General features: G+C 41.3%; 1 protein-coding gene across 1 annotated transcript in view; it reads left to right on the top strand.

Moving 5' to 3' along the window:
- Positions 1-244: 244 nt before the first annotated feature.
- Positions 245-21,300, top strand: part of Aqp9 (aquaporin 9) — a 32,851-nt gene continuing 11,795 nt past the window's right edge. Inside the window, exons 1-2 of the mRNA XM_057768593.1 lie at positions 245-373; positions 20,306-20,432. Of these exons, the coding sequence (XP_057624576.1) occupies positions 263-373; positions 20,306-20,432 (238 nt within the window). The 5' untranslated portion in view covers positions 245-262. The remainder of the gene's footprint in view (positions 374-20,305; positions 20,433-21,300) is intronic.

The raw sequence follows: 21,300 nt of genomic DNA, 5'->3' as shown, positions 1-21,300 counted from the left end.
AATCTATCAGGATCATTTTGAGGATTTGGGGTTATAACTCACTAATTCAGCAGCAGGCAGGGCAGTCCCTGAAAGCAGACAAAGATTAAGTCACAGCCTCTAATTAGGACAGCCTTTGCATAGCCAGTATCTCCCCAGCTGTCTCGGGGAATCCGCCAGGAGCTAAGTGTCCGGGTTTGTTTTCTTTTTATGTGGTAGCGAAGGCCAAGGAGCAGAACAAGCGGGCCTTGCTGGAAAGCGCACATCTGGCAGAAACTCCAAGATGCCTTCACAGAAGGAACGCACCAAGAGGAGCCTCACACAGAGGCTGGCCCTAAAGAGCCGTATAGCTAAGGAGACAGTCTCTGAGTTCCTGGGCACCTTTATAATGATCGTGAGTAGTTCTTGATTTCCCCAGTTCTGATCTCATGCCACCTTCCCGGCTGCCAAGCTACTGAAACAGGCGTTTGTTTTGGTTTGTCTTCTTTGATTACCAGATTCAGCCTCTTCCAGGAAGCAGCGTGTCACTTTCTAGGTTGTCTGGCTATTTGGTGACCATGTGAATTTCATTTGCTCTTCAGGTTTATCCCAGACTGCTGATGGGAGCAGAGGATGGGGGTGGGGGTGTGTGGGGGGTGGAGAGCTCTCCTCCTTGCGGTTTCTAAAACGGCTATGTGATGAAAGAGTGAGTTGCTAGAAATCTCTTCTAGTTGAAGAACTGATCTGTGTGCTCCGCTTGCTTCCCATCAGGTGACTGAGTCACCTGGAATAAGCATTAATGGTCAATAAAGATGAACAGCATGAAACAGGCTACCAAGAGAGGTGCCCGGCAATGGCAGTGCTGTCAGATCATCTAACTTTAAAAACAAAACAAAACACACATCCGTTTATTTATTTATTCTTTATGAGCCCCCCTGAGGTGTGTGTGTGAGTGTGTGTGTGTGTGTGTGTGTGTGTGTGTGTGTAAGCAACCTGCTGGAGTTGGCTCTCCTTCCACCATGTCACCATGTGGGCTCACGGGATGGAACTCAGGCCATCAGACTTGGTGGCACCTTTATCCACTAAAGCCATCTCACCACATGGGGTTGGTGGGGTGTATATGTAGTCCTGTGTTGATTTCATATAATTTTCCCCTTTTGATTTAACTTGGCTTCAGCAAATCTCTAAAGATCTTTCAATAGACAGTTAGAAGAACTAACTTAGATATTAATGAGGACTGGGCCTAAGAATCTCTGCAAAGATTTGTTCAGCTATGAGAGGGGTTGGGGGAGAAGAGAGAGTGAGCAGAAACTATTACTAGTTACTAAAGCGGTGTGAGCCCTGGCCCCAGGCTCTTACTGTGCCACAAATAATGGACCCTGAATTCCTAGCTGGACTCTGACCCTTTGCAAAGAGAAAATTATCATCATGAGATGACTATTTATTTTGATTTAACTTTTATAAAGCACTAAAAAACCCTACTTCGGACACATTTGCATTTTCTCAAGAGTTTTAGAGAATTGTCTTCAAGTTTTACACATTAGGAAGTTCTTGGCTTTAGATCATTGAGGGGATAGGGATAGAATGAGTCGGCTGAGTCAAGACAAGAAGAGTCTAAAGATAGCTTTTGGCTTCTGACCTTTCTCTGGTGGGAAGCTCCTACTCATTCTCACCATAGTCAAGCTCAGAACCTCAGTCAGGGCAGTTAGAAGGATAAGAGAGAAAAGAAAAAAGGCCCAGAGTCTTCTTATTCCACTCAGAGCTTCCTGGGAAATTGCCCTTTGCCAGATATGGAGATGGTTGGGTCTTCTTTTAGATAAAGTCTCATTATGTAGCTCTAGCTGGTCTAAAACTCACTATATAGATCAGGTTGTCTTCAGACTCATAGAAATCTGCCTATCTCTGCTTCCAGAGTGCTGGGATTAAAGGTGTGCACCCCCCCATGACCATTTGGGCCATGATATTTGGCAGTCTAACCCTAAAAAAGCTTCGCCACAGGTGGATTTCAGTCTACAGTGACTTATGCAGAAAAATGAAATCAAGCCTATATTAGCTCTCAGTGCAGGCAACAAAGAAGTGAGCTCAGCTTCCTTTTTACAACTGAAAATGTTTTAAACTCTTCCTTAAGATTCTTGTTTCTTAAGAATCAGTTTCATAATTCCATTGCTCATTGAGGAGGTGAACATTGCTTCCAGTCATTCACTATTGTGATCATACAATCTTGCACCACCTTCCCCTATGTCAATATTATCATCCCATCTCTATCCCCAGCACAGGCCCCGGATAGGAGGGCTTGCTGTTTCCAAGGCCAGAAATTCGGAACCTCCACCCCTGCCCTTTTCAAGCTGGCCATAAACCCTGGAAATACTCCATGTGATTATAGGTCATAAGACCCCCATTTCAGGACTCAGCATCATACCCTGGAAGAAGGAATGCTGTTAAAGAGAAGGGCAGAGAAGATTCGGGGCAGATGAGCCTTGCTGGCTCTCTGCTCAGTGACTTTTATTAACTTGTTTTTTTTTGATGCCTGGAATCAACCCCAAAGTCTTGTATGCAATATGCACACACTTTGCCTTTGAGCAATGCCTCCCAGCCACAACCTAGTTATATAGCCTTGCACAAGGCTTTGACACTTCCTCACTTGGCCTCTTGATGTTTACATGGTGGTGTCGCCATAAGACAATTGAACTGAACTGAACAGTCCAGACTACAGCTGACCAGGAGGAGGTGCCTACAGGGATAGGTGTGGATTCTGCACCCCTCCTCTTAGCCATCAATCTTCTCTTCCTCTGTACCCCTTTACAGAATCCTTTAGGAGAAACATGTAAATTCAGTTTTCCCTGAGTTCTCTGAAATGCACAAGCCAAACTAAAGGTACCCCAAGGAGGAGCTTGTAGGAACCTCAAATTAGAATGGATCAGTCTGAAACACAGTTCAAACAACCTGAAGTGTTCACCAATGGGGTCTGAAGTGGGGGAAGGTGACTCTTTGAGGCCTGAGCTTCACCTTGTAGGATCCTTTGCTGTCTCCATGTGGACTGTATCAGTACTGAGTTGGAGGGCATCTCTTTGATGTCTACTGCAAACTGGATGGCTTGGTTGCCAGTGGAGAGTAATCCCACGCCCTTTGGAGTCACTGTGTTCTTCTGCATTGACTTCTATGGTATGAGAACAGTTTCACCCACACAGACCAATTATTCCAGGAAGAAGCTAGACATAGACGATCTGAATGTTGCATGGTAGAAAACAGAACTTTATGTCTTCTGACTAAAGGTAATTCTGTCATGAATGATTAATCCCTATTGTACCAGATAGTTATTTGCTAAATATAATCTAGAACTTTGGTTGTCATGTACTGTTTTATTGAAGCCTTAAAGAGAAATTCAAATAAGAAATGTAGATTTTTCAAACAATGAATTCCCATACAGCTGGATGACAGATGCGGCCCCTAGAGATGGGATCAGTCTCATCCATATTGTATCCAATACTTTCCCCAGCAGGTAGCAGCACCAAGGTAGGGTGGTGCAGTGGATTAGCTTCCTCCACCACACACTCACATGCTATTGCCGTCACTGATTTCTGAAGTCAGGCATCCCTTCCTCAAAGCTCAGACATCCCTCCCTCCAAGCTCAGATAGCCTTCTGCTCTAAAGTCTATACATGTAAGGCAGTTCTGTGGGTTGCTACTGCTTCCCCCAGCTTCTCCACTTAGTGACTGGCATTGTCAGAAGATATTTTACTGATGTCCATCTCAGCTCATTTCTCTATCAAACCTGGACAGAGTCCTTGTTATTTGTAACACATAGTTTTGCTCAAGGTCATCCCGTTACATTATTCCTGGTCTACTGGCAAATGCAAATCTTGCCTGTATTTTTCTAGTAACAATTTGCCTATTGGCAAGATCTGAGAGGGATCCAGGACCACTCTCCCCTCCTTAGATCCCAGGAGTCTGTTGGCATCTTAAAATCTGCTTTTGTTGGAGTCCCCTCAAACTCATTCACACCATGGTTGATATGGCAAAGGCCTGTTGGTAGCCTTTGGGAAAGAAAATGAAAAAAGTCTTTGTAAACTGTGGCTCAAAACAAAAATCACCAAGGCATAAGCCAAAGAACAAGCTGAAATTTGGCCTGTTAGGCACTGGGACCTTTTAGACATAGATTTTATCCTTATTGATGTTAGGGAAAGGTTGGCAATGCATTCGTCTTCTTGCCGAGGGAAGGTTTGTCATTTTAAACTGAAAAGAAGGGAGCCTGTGGCAAGTTCCAGACCTGTATCTGGCTCTTTAGTTGTTTAATCACCAAGATAACCATATTCGCTGTTGCTATGAGTAAATAGTTCTATCAATTATAACAAGTCACAGCTAACTGTTGGCTTCCTTATTATCATTCATAAACAGTTGAGGGCAAGGGAAGAGAGAGACCTCAAAGAGATAAAGGCCCGCACTCAGAAGGTGTGGATTTCTCTCTAATTCTGGATCTTAGGCTTGCCATTTCACATCTTATCCAAGGCTGGAATCCCTTGAGGGAACTGTATGGTAGGTCTGACCCCTTACCCCTAGTTCTCCACACACCTGCCTCAGCATTTCAGCAGATGGAAGCCATGAGCTGGGGGCCATAGGAACCGAATGGTGAATGGGTAGCCAGGCTGATGATACTAGGCATGGTAGCCAGGACCCCGTGTCCAGACACACATGAAATGCAGATATGAGAGAGTCGAAGGCTGGAATCACTTACACCTGGGGCTGGCAGCATGGGATAGTGAACTGCAGAAGTTGTACTGGCCCTGAGATTCCCAGAGAAGCTAGTACTGTCCAGTCGCCCGGTGCTGCACATCTTATGGTCTTTAAAAGTGAGCTTGGTCTCCTTGAGTCTCAGCACAGCTGTGAGAAGTCAGTGTACATGACATGTAAAGCCAGAAATAGTCATAGTATTTTTTTTTGGGGGGGGGACTCCCTTTCCCCTGTTCCTGCCTGGGAGTTCCCCCATCTCTGACTCCTCCTGGGCATCTTGAGATGGCTTTCCTCTGTATCTCCCACCAAGCTCTAGACAAACACAAATAGGACCCTGTAAGTACACACAGACTTAAAGTCTCTTCCTCTTCTGAACTCCTCAGAACCTGTCATGATTTTGTGTGATTTCTCCTAGAGGTGATGTTTGCCTTTCATTGTTCTGTGTGCTTGCATTTCTTTCTATACTTTTCAGGATTGTTCAGTACAAAGTTCCTCTTAACCTTGATGCTGAGAGAAATGTCCCAGCCAGCTTCCTCCTCAGGAAGGGCATCCTTCTGACGTGGAAGCTACAGGCAGTGGGGAAGACCCTTAATTCTCTTCTTACTACCAAAGCCTCTTCCATATTAGAGATGGATCTTTTGGCATCTCAAGAATAAAAGGAAAGCATAACAACTTTAAATAGCTGTATGCCCTTGATCTGTGCCCTCGAAGGAATTCAAAAGAGATTGTCTTGGAACACAGAATACAGAGGGGTAGGGCCGTGGGCAGTGAGGAAGGGAGGAAGCAGACAGAGTAGGCCGCCGGCATCCCAGACCCCGCAGAGTACAGGCTTTTGTACTCCTTGTTCTTGTCCTCCTCCGTGACCGGTCCCTGTTGGTGGGTGTCATCAGATTTCTAGTTCCACTCTGAGAAGATTCTTTGTAAATTATACTGATCAGAAAAGTTGTCACCAAAAATTGTGTGTTCCAGTCGGCAAGAACATTTCCTACCAGGGAGACTTCCAAAGGAGAATATGTGGTCAGCACTTCAAATGAAATAGTTAAGTTTTTTTTTTTTTAAATCACCCTCCTGATTAAAGGAGACACCCACTTTATAGGGCATAAGCCAAGGTAATTTTGGTCTACTCCATTATTCAGAAACACTGAGTACTAAGATAAGGGTGGGTAGGCACATGTCACTGACCCTTCTTGTTGAAAGAGGAGCTGAGGCCCAGGCTGATGCAATTCTGTGTCCTTTGAATCAGCCCTAGAGCCAGCAACCCTGCCTTAGGCTGCTGGGCTTCGTCTCTGCCTTGCCTCCTATGAACACAGAGTTCTCATCTGGACTCTGTCTTTCCTGGAGGACAGAAAAAGAAAAGTGACCAGGTCAGTTGGTCCAGACTGACTTAGCATACTCTAAGCTCTTGTAACACGTGGGTCCTGAGGTGTTTCGGCCATGCGCTCATGGCTCTGAGGCCCTAATGACCATATGGCATATAACTTTCTTTTAGGTTTTCGGTTTTCTTGATTCCCCTGAAGACCTCTTCCCACCCCCACCTCCATCCCCAGCACAGGGTCTCATAGTTCTAGCTGGCCTGGAACTTGCTATGTAGACCAACCTGGGCTTGAACTCACAGAGATCTATCTGCCTCTGCCTCTGCCTCTTGAGTGTTAAGATTAAAAGTGTGCACCATTACTCCTGGTATGAGGCCCCTCTGTCTAATGACAAAGGACCTACGGAGAATTGGGTCTCAAGAGACCCCTTGCTCAACTTCTCTCTTTATGGGTCATAGCCTTTCTGTTTTCTCCCCTATGTACTCTTCTAGCTCATTGCTTTGCAAAACAACCTTCGACGTGGAGCTTTGAATGATAAACACTGAGGGTCATAGGTAGCTAGAGCTTCCAGTAATCTTGTGAGTGGTGAGTTAGAAGGGTCTGCAGTCAGCAGTGCCCTGGCTCATTCTGGCCAAAGATAGTGCTACAGTTTAGATTTAGAAGGGTCTGCAGTCAGCAGTGCCCTGGCTCATTCTGGCCAAAGATAGTGCTACAGTTTAGATTTTAAATCCGACAAAAGCCTGTGTGTTAAAGGCTTGGTCTACAGCCTGTGATGCTATTGAGAGATGTAGGTTTCATGGAGGAAGTTAGGTCACTGGGGACTCTGGTCCTTTCCTTTCTCATTTTGCTTCCTTCACTATATGACTCCCTGACGGTGTATTCCAGACCAAAAGACCTAAGACAAATGGGCCAAACCATCCATTTAAACCTCTTAAGCTATGAGCCAAAATAAATCTTCCTCCGTCTCCATCTTTCTCTCCCTCTACTCTCTTTCTTGGTTTGTTTTTGAGACAAGATTTCATGTAGTTCAGGCAGGCCTCAATCTTACTATGTATAGGTTGGCTTTGAACTGAGCTTTCTGCTTCCAGATCTCACTGTTGGGATTAGAGCCATGTATCACCATGTCCAGTCAATCTGTCCTTCTTATGTGTTGTTTCTTATAGGTATTTTCTTAGAGAAACACAAAGCTAATCCACACAGATAGCTGTCAAGGCTGAGTCAGGGTGATCCTTTTTGTGTACATTTCTCTGAACCATCAGGTTTTTCTCTCCTGTGAAAGCACATGTGTTTAGGACACAGTGTGCTCCCTGCTCTTGTCCTCTGTACCAATTCTCTTCCGGAGTTCAAACATTTTCTTCATATTTATAGGATATGAATATTTATTTTAGAGCCAGACACTAAGGATATTCTGTGGTTTATGAAGGTTAACTGCTTTGCTTTTCACATTTAGAGCTCCGAGTCTTTAGAATTTGGGTGTGTGCTGTAGAGTAAGTGTCTGCCATCCCTGTCTGGAAAGACAACTGACCCAGTCCCATTTCTGAGCAAACTTTCTGTTCTCCATATATTTTGATGACATCTTTTCATATCCCAGTTCACATGTGTGTGTGTGTGTGTGTATATGTGTTTCGTTTCTGTGTCTAGACCAAACAGATTCAACAATGTGACTAATGTCTAGATTTGTACTAATGTCATATTTTTTCTTACAACCACTTTCTGATTATCTTTTATTTTTTAATTGTCGCTATTTTTCAATATTGTCCACTTTTTGTTCCTCTATATTCATTGCAGAATCAAATTATCAAAATTTTTAAGAAAAAATATGGAATTGGTTATCTTGTCTTGGCTTTATGTGTCATTCTTAATACAACTGACAGTTTCAGAATTTTGATTTTTCTCCACCCATGAACACGAAAGTGGATCATTAGTTGGCTTTTTACTAGAATTTTATATTTTGTATCTGTCATATAGATTCTAACATAGCTCTCTTGCCATTGTCAAGGATTTCTTTCTCTGAAGGTAATGACAGCTTTGCTGTGTTCTGTTCTCTAAGCATTTGATTTCTTCTACTGTCATTTGTGTGGCTTAAACCTCTTGTGTGGTGTCAGTAGAAGTCATAGTAATTTTATCATTTTATAGTCAATTTCATGATGTTTTCTCATTAAATGTGAATATCCCTACGGGATTCTGGAGAATACTGTATAATTTAAGAGAACTCTTATTTAGGGCTGATTTTTTAATATTTTAGAATACTATTTCTGCATCAATGAAACACATACACTTATGTAAGAGTTTGAAATAAACACGTGAGTCCCTTTTATAAGCTCGTGTAGTCAATTCTGTTGATAAACAATTTTAGCATTAAATAAGCCCTGTATTCTTCTTACTAATCCCTAATTAATCATACTACACTTGATATGTAATGCTTTATTAAATATTTATATCATAAAAATTTAAAGATTTATTTGTTTTTCATTTATTTGTATAAACATTTTGCTTACATGTATGTATGTATATCAGGTGTATTCATGGTATCTGCAGAGAGCAGAAGAGGGCATTGAATCCCCTGGAACCCATTGCAGATGGTCATGAGCTGCTGTGTGGGTGTTGGTAACCACATCTGGGTCCTCTGGCAAAGCAGCAGTTCTCTTTACTGCTGAGCCAACTCTCCAACCCCCAACACCGTAATTTCTATATATTATCTTCGTCTAGTTTTACTACTAAGGTTTCATGAGCCTCCTGAAATGGGTTGGAATTATTTCTCTCAGACCTATTTTGTAGAATGCTTAGTTTTTAAAAATTTTCATTTTATTTCTTTATCTTTTCGTCTGTGTGGCCATGTGCATGTGTAGAGGTCAGATACCATTTTTCCAGTTCTTGCTTTCCACCATGGGAGTCCTGGGGTCAACTCAGGCTGTCAGACTTGGCAGCATGTGCCTTTATGTTCTGAGATATCTCACTAGCCCAAGAATACTTTCTATATGCTGGGAATTATCTATTTCTTAAAGATTAGTTAGTGTAAACACTGAAAAAGGGAGAGAGAAAGAGGAGAAACAAGGAGGGGTAAGATTTACTTAAATGTTGTAGGTCCAGTTTATATTTTTATGTTCTTGATTCCATTTTGGAAATTGATATATTTGTCTAAGAAATTCAGCTAAGCACATACATGTGCTTCTAGTTCCTGGGAGTCAAGAGGATCAGGATTAATGGCCATCCTCAGCTACATGGCTAGCTAGAAGCCACTCTGGTCTATAGGAGACCCTATTCAACAAACAGCCCCAATAAATTAATAAATTATTATGTTTCATTTGCAATTTCACGCACACTTTTTCAAAGTTGCTAATCCTCTCAAAACTAAGATTTTGAGAGCACCGACTTTGAAATGCATTACAGAGCCTTCTCAGGCCCTTGAAGTCTTCACCGAATCCCAATAGCCACGCCCTCTTTACGGTTTTTAAAAGGTTTCTTTGGTTTCCACTCCAGTGGTTTCTGCTTTGATCGCTCTGTCTTCTCACTGCCTCCACCAGCTTTCCTCAGCCACATCCGCTTCACTCCCCCATGCACCCTCTGGGTGCCCTAAGTGCTTTGCCTTGTGTGTTTGAGGAGTTTGCAAATCCAGACAGCAAAACTCTGACCAGCTATTCCAGCTCCTCAGTCTTGTTTCGTTTCTCAGTTCTCTGTCAGTTTCATTATTACTGGTTTTAAAAAAGATAGGACAATTTCGTTTATCCTTTGACAACACCATATCTGTAAACAACGCATCTTTATCATATGCATCTCGGTTTCCCATCTCTTTCCAGGAGCCCAGCTCTCCCTTCCCACTACCTACAGGCACCTCCCTTCAAGCTCTCTCCTTTTATTGTGTTGGTAATGTTACTAGTGCAGACTTGCTTACATTCACTATCAATTATATTGACTCATTTTCTAATTAAAAAACTAAACGTGTTGTTAGCTTCTATTTCATTAAAATAATAACTAGGATTAAGTTCTCAGACTTAACTTGTCCTGTGTGCTGCTGGTCAACAATTTATGGTTTGACAGTATTCCTGAGGCCTGCCCTCACCTTCTCCATTGTTTTCCTTTTGCTAAGGTCGCCCCCGTTCTGCCTTCACTCGGTGCATACTTTCTATTCCACCCAACACTATTTCTCAGGCCCAACACACTCGAATAATCAATTGTGCCTGTTTGGCATTTGCTGAGACCAGGTGTGTTCAAATGAAATGACTAGAAACCAGAGCTTCTGAGCCTTCAGCTTTGTCTTGATGGCCCATCTCAAAGTACCACTCACTGTCTACACACACACACACACACATTTTTGGCTGGTGTGGGAAGCCTCCGCAAAGGCTTTGTCCTGTCCTTGTTGCTTTCAAAGAGGTAGACATGGAACAAACATGTCTCCACCTCTGTCTTGACTGTGCTCCTTGCTAAAAGATCAATTAGAAATGGCAATTTTTAAGTGGGTACTTTGCAGGTATCGTCACTTTTATTTCTGTTTCTGGTCTGTTGTCAGCCTTTAGGTCCTTACAAACCTACATTTCTTTGGTGGATAGTATGAGAATTTAAAAAAAAAAATGAATTCTAAGATTTTCTACCATATAGCTGAGGGGAAATATTCATGGTTTGTCTTTAATGTAAATATTTCCTGTTCTTGCCGGTTGTGAAGAATTGTGGCCTTTGCCACCTTGTCTTTCTTGTGATCTGTTTTTGGAAATGGTGTGACTTTCTCTATTTTTTTTTTTTGTTTGTTTATTTTGAGACAGGGTTTTTCTAAATCAGGCTGTCCTTAGACTCACAGAGATCCACCTACCTCAGCCTCCCAAGTTCTGGTATTAAAGGTGGGTTCCACAATGCCTGACCTCCACCTTTTTCTGTTTGTCTCTTAGCCACTATTTTATACTTCTCGCCACTTTTTCCTTTGTCCCTGTGAGCACTGAATGTTTATCTCACATCTACCTTGAAACTCACTAATTCCTCACTGCACTGTGTCTAATCTGGTCAACATCAGCCACTGGAACTCTGCAGTGGTATATTATTTGTATTATGATAAATAAATTTTGCCTGAAGACCAGAGGCAAAGCTAAAACCACTAGAGGTCAGGCAGTGGTGACAGCCACCTTTAATCCCAGGATTTGACAAACAGAGTCAGATGGATCTCTGTGAGTTCAAGGCCACCCTGGGCTACACAAGATCAATGCAGAAATAAACCCAGGTGGTGGTGGTCCACACCTTTATCCCAGTACTAGGGAGTCAGTCACCCTTACTCATAGGGAGGAGGGAGAGGCTGTCTGCTTAGTTTGTGGTTTCCCAGCCTTGGTAGATCCAAGACTTCTCTAGTGGCTTGACTGCTTTGCTTTTCTGGTTTTGGGGTTGAACTCCAATTTCTGTCCCTGGGTCTCTATTTATGCTACATTTGGTGCCCAATGTTTGGAGTACGAATTAATGAAAAGCCATTTGCCTGAGGTTTTTAGCTGCCAACATAGGCCAGGGCTGCATGTGGGGCTATAGCCCCACCCAGCTAGGCTTTCTTTCCTTCCTTCCTTTCTCCTTTCTTTCTTCCTTCCTTCCTTCCTTCCTTCCTTCCTTCCTTCCTTCCTTCCTTCCTTCCTTTCTTTCTTTTCTTCCTTCCTTCCTTTCTTTCTTTCTTTCTTTCTTTCTTTCTTTCTTTCTTTCTTTCTTTCTTTCTTTCTTTCTTATCTCTCTCTCTCTCTCTCTCTCTCTTTCCTGTCTCTCTCCACCACTGGTTGCAGATTCTCTGTGAACCCCCTTCTCAGGCTGCTGCCAAACAAGGCAGCTGCCTTGAAATCTAGCCAGGCTTTTACTGTTCTACACAGCAGCAATCAGTCTCAGATCTCCATCAATATCATTGGTAGATTTGGTAAGACAATTGGGAATTCTTAAAGGGAGGAATTAGTTAAAACAGAGATTTTTTTTTCCCACATTAAAAAATGGGGAAAATCGGGCTGGAGAGAGGACTCAGCAGTTAAGAGCATTGCCTGCTCTTCCAAAGGTCCTGAGTTCAATTCCCAACAACCACATGGTGGCTCACAACCATCTGTAGTGAGGTCTGGTGCCCTCTTCTGGCCTGCAGGCATACATGTAGACAGAATATTGTATACATAATAAATAAATAAATATAAAAAACTGGAAAAATCATTATAATGGTGGGATTTGTCTCTATATGATGATATGGTAGAAATTGTTCCATTTTCAAACTGTCAAACTGGCAGACAGTTTGAAAATGGAACAATTAAATGAAAGAATATTTAATTTAGATTGAATTTATGTGATGCCAATTGTAAACATCAGCATTATGATTTTTGTCTTATCACTAAAAAAGTTGATTAATCTGAGTGTTAAGATACAGGCCTTAGAAAAATCTAATAAAATAGATTACAGAGAGATTCAAACCCAGACAAAATAATTTAATGGAGAGCCAATTTCAGCATTGCATAATAAGAATAGAGGAACAGCCTAAGGTTTTCAGACAACCAACTTTAATATATCCAGTAACCTTACAGAAATTTCCAAATGGCAAAGGCTCTGTTACAGCTAACTGCACTCCTGTGCCATTGTTAGATTTAAAGAGATTCAAGGAGGCAATTGTCTCGTTCGACATGCATTCACTTTTTGTGAAGCAAATGTTAAACTCATGGTCAGTTTTTAATAAATTATCCCTAATGACTGAAAAGATTTGGTTAGTGGAGTTTTAAGGACTGGTACACAATTACAATGGAGTACCTGGTTCAGAGAAGAGGCAAAGATTATTGAACAATGGAGTAAAGCTAGAGGTAGGGAAATCTCCTAAGATCAAATTCTTGAAGAAGGAGACTATGCTACTATAGAAGGCAAGTTCTGTATGATGACCACATCCTGGATTTATGCATGGAACAGAACTGGAGAATTTGGAAAGAAAGTTGAGTTATTTACTATAGTTGTGCAGGGGTCAAAGGAAGTCTGTACAGATTTCTTACAAAGAGTGACTTCAGCAGTAAATAGAAGGATACCAAATTCAGAAGCTAGACAAATAATAGTTGAATCTCTGACTTTTTAGAATGCCAATCCTCTATGCAAAAGGATAATTAGGCCATTAAAGGCAAGGTCAGCACCTTTGGGGGAATGGATAAGAGATATAATTAATATCGAATCTCATGAACATGATGATGCATGGATAGGAGAGGTGATTTCCAAAGGTTTGAGGAAAAATCAAAATGATAAATGTTATAATTATGATAAAGAAGGTCACTTTAACAGGGATTGTAGACAAAATATTCCTAGGAACAAGGTTTTTTCCTAAGAAAAATTCATTCAGAGCATATCCCCTCTTTTCTAGATAATGCAGAAGGTGTGGCAAAGGCAGGCATTAGACTAATGAATGTAGGTCAATGAGGACTATTCATGTTAATCCTTTGCCATCAGGAAGCTCCATGAGGGGCTATGCCAAATTCGGCCCCTTTGCCAAATCCAGTTCAGTCCTTTCCTGCCATCCTAGAGGAAACTCCTTTCCAGAGCAATTAAATAACCTAATGCCTATTGTAAGAAACCATACTGCTCTGGATGATAGAACAGTTATAGAAAGGAGACCAAAAAATTCAGGAGAAACCATAAAGCAAATATTTTGGCAAACTTCTATAAATGAACAAAGATCAAAATTAAAAATATGAATAAATGATATTGTCATTGAAGGTTTGGTAGACACAGGTGCAAATGTAACAATAATTGCATCGCAATCTTGGCATTCAAATTGGCCTCTTCAGGATGTAAATGTTCAGTTTTTAGGGATCGGAACTTTATCTCAAGTAAAACAGAGCATGAGATGAGCTGAATATATAGGATCAGAAGGACAGAGAGGAATATTAAAACCATATGTAGCTATACATAGCAGTGAATTTGTGGGGACATGATTTGTTACAGCAATGAAATATTGAGATTAACATTCCCCCAATCATAGGAACAAACCATAAATTATCGTATGTTTCTGGGAAAAATATTAGAAGGTTTTATAAAGAACAGTCACCAACCATTCAGGTTGTACAAGAACAGGGTACAACAGCTGCTGATATTTCAAAGGCATCACAGCCCTACCTTTAAAATGGCTGACAGTCAAACCTCTATGGGTTAAGAGAAACTTCAGGCTTTAGAACAGTTGGTACAGGAGCAACTAGATGCTGAGCATATTGAAGAATCAACCAGCCCTTGGAATTCTTCTGTATTTGTTCTTAAAAGGGAATCTGGAAAATGGAGAATGGTAACAGATTTAAGAGCTGCAAATAAGGTGATTCAGCCAGTGAGCTCTCTATAGTATGGCATCCCTTTGCCTTTTCTATTACCTAAAGGATGGCCTTTTATAGTTATTGATTTAAAAGACTATTTCTTCACTATACCTTTGCAAGAAAAGGACAGAGAAAAAAATTGCCTTCACGGTGTCTACTTATAATTATTCTCAGTCTACTAAGAGCTATCAGTGGGAGGTTCTACCATAGGGAATGTTAAATAGCACCATCCTGTGCCAATTTTTTAAAATCAGCCATTGAAAATGATATATAAGCAATTTCCGCAATCTATAGTTTACCCATTACATGGATGATATTTTGCAATCTGATTCAAATGTAGATACTTTAGAAAGAATGTTTGAAGTAAAGAAAATTTTGCCTTGTTAAGTATTACAAATTGCTCTTGAAAAAATATAAAGAGGAGATTCTATTAATTATTTAGGCTATAAAAGAGGGTTACAGAAAATTAAACCCCAAAAGGTGCAACATAGGAGAGACCGATTACAGACTCTTAAAGACTTCCAAAGACTGTTAGGAGACATTCCCAGCTACGACTCACTATTGGGATAAAACCTGATGAACTGATTAATTTAAACAAAACCTTAAATGGTGACAAGGATTTAAATAGTCCCAGGGAATTACCAGGAGAAGCTGAGGGAGAATTGACTTTTATTGAAGAAAATTACAGAAGACATATATGAAGCATGAGGATGCAAACCTTAACTACATTCTAGTCATATCATCTCCAAATATTCCCCAATAGGAATTTTAATGCAGAGGGAAGATATTATCTTAGAATGGACCTTTTTACCACATAAGCCAAATGGAAAAATTAAAAACTTATGTGGAAAAGTTCTCTGAGTTTATTCTAAAAGGAAAATTGAGACTTCGTCAATTAGGAATAGACCCAGTAGAAATTATAGTACCTTTCACTAATGATGAAATTAACAAATATGGGAAGAAAGTAAACCCTGGCAAAGAGCTTATAGTACATTTTTTTTTTTTTGGAGAGATTAACAACAACTATCCCAAAAGCAAGAGAGTTTGTCTTATGAAGATGGAAATCCTGGATATAGGACTCAACTTTCTGTGGGTTCTGGGATTCAGAACTCAGGTTCTGAACTTGAGTGGCAAGTGCTTTAAACATTGAACCATTTCTCCAGTCCACAGAATGTTGTTTTACACTTTAAAGAAAGTGATAAATACACGGGACCCTTGAGAAGGATCAAAAACAACAATAACAAAATCACGAAGGCTGAGTCTTCCCTCTTACTCTTTACTGCCCCCAGCAATTCATGAAAATCACTCCATCATGTTAGGGTCCAGGTTGTGTACAATAAAGGGTTTGTTACAAGGTTGTGACTCAACTTGTAACTTTTGGAACTTTGAAATAATATTTCTTAGAAATCACACCTCTTTTTCCTTAATCATCTTATCCCAAATTCACTTTTTCCTCTTTTCTGTACTCATGATTACAAGAAAAAAAGAGTTTTATTTTTTTGCTTACATTTAATCTTTCATCAAGTATTGTTTTAATATGAATATTAGAGGAATAAACAGTGCTGGTAGACATTATAGCAGTATGGTCTTTTGGGGGAGGGTGTTGAGACATTGTCTGACATAGGACAGGTTGATCTTGAATTTGATAGGTAGATGAGAATTTCCTTAAATTCTGACCTTCCTACCCCCACCTCCCAAATGTTGGGATTACAGGTGGGCACCACCATGCCTTCATGTGGTGCTGAAGACTGAGCTCAGTGCTTTGTGAACACTGGATAATCACTGTACCAACTGGGCTCTATATCTGGGTGGACTGTAGTCTTGAAGGAATGCCACATAATGTGACATGTCAGGACCGCAGCATTTGGAAATGTTTCAAAAGGCCAATGAGAGCTCAGTGGAGGTGGGGGACGCTTCCTGAAGCAGGAATTTCAGTTCAGAATTAAGAATATATTTGGTTTGGAGGAGCAAGTAAAGAGAAAAGCACACTGTGAGCAGGTACATAGAAGCTGAACCGGCAGATATCAGTTCAAAGGACTCAAAGTGGCTGGCATGTAGATCTGTGTTGGGCAGAAGGGGACTGGGCTTCATGGGACAAGACAATAGAAAGCCTGGATGTGCAGTGATGCCTCTTGGGCAGAAGAGAGACTTTCAGTATATCTGTAGCCTACCTTCTGGCTCCATCACTAGATGGCAAGAGGTTGAAGGTAACCCTGGCTAGAAGCTATAGACAGAAAGTTAAGGAAACTAAAGGTATTGTCACTTTCCTACCCAGAACAATAGTACACACACACACACACACACACACACACCAAACAGATAAACGAACTCACACTATAAAAGAATCAGTCTTTGGAAAGTCTCTGGAAACAAATAAAACCACTTGAATCTTTGCAACTTTGCCCACATTTGATTCTGTGACTAGCAGTGGCACAGCAACTACTCCTGCTGCCTGTCATAAGTGTATCCCTGCCCTGCTTGTTTTTGCCCATAAATAAGCTCATGGTGAGGTTCATGGATGCAATCATTTGAATTCACTGACTCTTAGCTTTCCTTTGGAGTTGACACTTAAAACACCAATATCCTGTGCTTTCATTTATGATCGCCCTTTGCTGTTTAGATAGTGCTTTCATTAGTGTTATCTCCTTTGAACCTTTATTGAAAATACCCATGAAGCAAGCCTGAGGTCAGGCTTTTGCTGTGTTCATTTACACAACCACAAAGCATGCTTTCTTACCCAACAGAAAAGGCAGCACTCTGATTATTTGACATAAAAACATTTGAAACTATTACAGAGACCCAAAAATTTTTCTCTGTGTAAGTATGTATAGTATTGGAAGAATATCTATAGTAGATTCCCTCTGTCTGCTATCAAGTTCAGAATGATCAAAATGGTACAGACAGCAAGGGACATGATATAGGAATTAAGAACATAGACTCTGGGGCTACATGATGCTCAACTTTTACAGCCAACCAGCATGCTATGGAGAAGCACATCAGCATGCAGCAGGTATTCTGGTCTGTACTCTGATTAAAGCCTCGGTGGGTAGCCAGTACCTACAAGGCAGACATCTGAATGCAGGAAGAACTCATATGTCTTCAGACAATTTCAGTGGAACAGAAATGAAATGTCCGGCCGAACCCTGCCCGGATTCATATACAAAATAAACATAATCTTAAATTTGAGGTAGTTCTGTGGAGGTAGAACTCAATGCTCACATGATTTTCTGACCTTCCAGTCTGATAACAGGGACTGTGTCCAGTAGAAGATGCTGTTCTTTGTAGGCTGGCAGTTGAATAGGTTGAGCTCATGAGAGAATGCCTGGTGAAGACAGCTCAAGAGTATAAATAAAAGGTGAAAGAGGCTTTGGATGTACAGTGAAGGACACAACGAAGAGCAGATTCACAGCTTTCTCACACCATCCATCTCCTACATGGTTGAGGGATTTGTCCAGCTCCCCTGGATAAGGAGCTAGATTGTGCACAAGCGAGGTTTTGTCAAGAAGGTGGAAGACAAAATATTACATGTTTCCTCTAAGGAGCTTAATCCACCTAGTATCTGTCTGTCTGTCTATCTTCTATTCATCATGTCTTCCTACCTATGGCCTTAAAGTAGAGGGCATTATCTGGGGGAAAGAGAGGACAATGGATGGCAAAGTACAATGGTATATTGTGAAATTTTAATAATGAAACCCACTGTTTTGTATGTTAACTAAAAATTTTAATTAAAAACTTTAAATTTATGCGTGTGCACGTGCGTGTGTGTGTGTGTATGTGTGTGTGTGTGTGTGTGTGACGTGTGCATGCAGGTATCCTTGGAGACAATGAGAGGGTGGTAGATCCTCTGGAACTGGAGTTATAGGGGTAAACTTGCCTTACTTGGGTGTTGGGAACTGAACACAGATCTACAAGAGCAGTAAAGTGCTCTTCGCTGTTGGGCCATCTTTCTAGCCCCTTAATTTTTGTTTGTTTGTCTTCTGCTTATGTTTTTAAAGACCAAGTCGTGATCTTGTGGGTCTATGAGATATGTGGAGATATGTAGGAAACAAACATTAAGGGCAGATATTAGCATATGCTTGGATGTAGGTCTAAAAAGAAAGCTTAAAGATTGTTTTCTAGGTACAGAAACCAAGACCAACACAGAACTGATTGTAAACTGAACACAGTATAATTGGGTGTTACAGAAGAATTGAATTTCATGTTAGGTTTGGTGAGAAAAATCCCAGTAGATAATGTAATTAAATAGGGTTTCCTGATAGACTAGGAAAACAAAAGCAGGATAAACATAAGAACTGGCTTCTTTTTGGGTCTGAGACTAGGGAAGGCGTTCTAACAGTTCAGCCAACACCACCACACAGGACAGCGCTCTTCTTTTTGGAGGTTAAATAACACACTGTGTGTGTACCATTGTCCTCATTGTTTTTCAGGCTACAACAGAAATATCCAACAAGAAACAACACTAGGTCTAGGCAAATGGCTCAGCGGGTAAGAGTGCTTGCACGAAAGCAGGAAGACCAGAATTCAAAATCCCAGCAGTCATGTTAAAAAACAGGGAATGGCCATGCATGCCTGGGACCCCAATGTTGAGGAGCAGAGACAAGCGGATCCCAGGAGCTTACTAGCCAGTTCAGCTGAAATGATGAGCTTCAGGTTCAGGGTGGGAGCAAGTAAGGTGAAAGCAATAGAGGAAGATGCTAGACATGTGTCCTCATAGACATATACAAGTGTGTTTGCCTGAACACATGTGCATATGCCTGCATACACATGCACATATACCATACACATACAAACAAGACAACCGTAATGCTACATATCTGTGCTGCAGTCTTCTGGATGGAAATTCTGATGAGAGTCACGGAAGCCCCTCATGGCTCACCTTTCCTCCTGCCCCTCCTCTTCAGTCTACAGTATGATTTATACCCACCCCATGCCTCCCAACCCCAGGCGATTTCAACATCCAGGCCTGAAGGGGAGAGATTTACCCGAGTGAAGTCAGACAGGTCAGAGGCCTCTCTAGGGACAAGTCAGATCAAGCTGTTGTGCTCCCCCTAGACCCAAACTAGAGACTGTGCAGTGGAATTCTGCCCAGGAGAGGACTCTTGTTAAGAGAATTAGCAGTCACTTCTGCCCTGGCTGTCTAGAGTAGTTCATCTCAGATGACAATAATGTCCAACCTTACTTTCTGAGGATGTTATTCAGTGCTACTTGCTTAGTTCAGAAGTTGTACTCAGCATTCAATTGACTTGATATTACAAAGTGAAAATGAAGACAGGAATGTTGGCTTAATTCTGACAGTCTTGATGATAGAGATTTGGAGAGGAGGTGATGATCAGTTGGCAGGCTCTAAGTGAAGCCAGGGTGATCTAAAATGGAAAAGAGCACACTCTAATTGCAGCTTGATTTACTACTTGTAGTAAATCAAGGCTGTGGATCAAGTCAAAGTCTTACATGTACCATGCATACCAAGGGCTTATCTCCAGAAGCCAGACTCTTCTGTATTTCCTTAGTCCAGGAATTTACAAATAAGATGAGTGGATGTATCCTTGAAGTGAGGACAGTGGGACATCCAAAGGCCACCTGTGTACCATCTGCCTTCTGCCTTTGGAGAGATGTAAGCTGAAATCACCCTGTATGTGTTGAATGTCTCATACATGAATTCAATTTCTCCAGGGGGCCTCCTTGGACAACCTTGTAATGGTCACATAGAATCACTAGCAAGAAGGTATTTGTGTAGAAATTTTACACATCCAACTAGAATCCTTATTTTTCATCCCTTTGAGAAGAAGAATCTAGACCATGGTGTGAACTTACCTGATTTATAGGTGTAGGCAAGGTGTTTACACTGCATACCCCTAGTAAGATTCATCTGCAACTTAGCTGTTGCCATGAAGACAGCCAGAGCATTACAGTTTGAATTGTTGGGTGTTGAAGGGAGCTGAATTCATGACTTTACTAAAAATCTACACACTGTGAATGTATACTGTGTTAGAGAGTGGTCATAACCACTTCTTTAATGAGTTATTTTGTCCTTTCTTTCTAGGTCCTTGGGTGTGGCTCTGTTGCCCAAGCAGTCCTCAGCCGAGGTCATCTTGGTGGAATAGTCACTATGAATATGGGATTTGCAACAGCAGTTGTCATGGCTATTTATGTCACTGGCGGTGTCTCTGGTATGCAGTAGAAGTCATTATTACAATGATTAATGCAACTGTCCCAATGTACTAGCAGGATTGGCTGATTTACGTATCTTATGTATTATGTCTCCATATCCGGCAAGAATATGTATTGATGTCTTTTTATAGATGATAAAATTTAAATGCCAACGAATAGTTAAGTGACTTATGGGAAGGCAACATTGAACAAAGACCAGATGGGGTTAGCACTCACACCTGAGCCATCCTTGGCTACTGCAAGGTATACTCCAGCAATCAATACTTCTTATTTTATAAATCTCATGCTTGGAAGCCATTTCCCAGATAAGCCTGTGACTAGCTCGGGAAAGACCTAACCAGCAGAGGCAAGTTCTTGGATCTTTATTAGCTATAATGAGAGTGACTAGGTCTTTCACAATGTCAACTCTGTCTTCATGACAGTCTGTGCCTGAGCTAGAAAACATTAACCTGGTTCTTCCCTAGTGGCCAGGCTGACTATGGCCATTTCCAGGGCTCTGCAAAGCAAAATGATGGTGTGCTATTGAATGCAGTCTGGAAACTTAGGAGGGGACCTGGGGCAGGACCAGGTGTTCTGGGCCATAGTGGAGCTACTGTTATGAATTATAATGCAAGTATCTGATATGTAAGATACCTGGTATGTGATCCCTGTGAAAGGGTCCTTATACCCTAAAGGGTAATGACCCACAGGTTAAGAACCAATAGTTTAGAGTATTTTGCCTGCATGATATCCTGAGCTGAACATTGTCAAGCAATCATTTGGTACTAATTCCCCTCGAATTCTGTTAGTGTCATTGAACCTGGCCACTGCCACTGCAGGTCATAGATCTTTGCATTCATTGTTGTATTTGGGGGCTTGAGGAGTCAT

Source organism: Chionomys nivalis, chromosome 4 (assembly GCF_950005125.1).
Source record: "Chionomys nivalis chromosome 4, mChiNiv1.1, whole genome shotgun sequence".
In the NCBI taxonomy this organism is placed as follows: domain Eukaryota; kingdom Metazoa; phylum Chordata; class Mammalia; order Rodentia; family Cricetidae; genus Chionomys; species Chionomys nivalis.
This window is presented reverse-complemented; position numbering and strand designations above follow the sequence as displayed.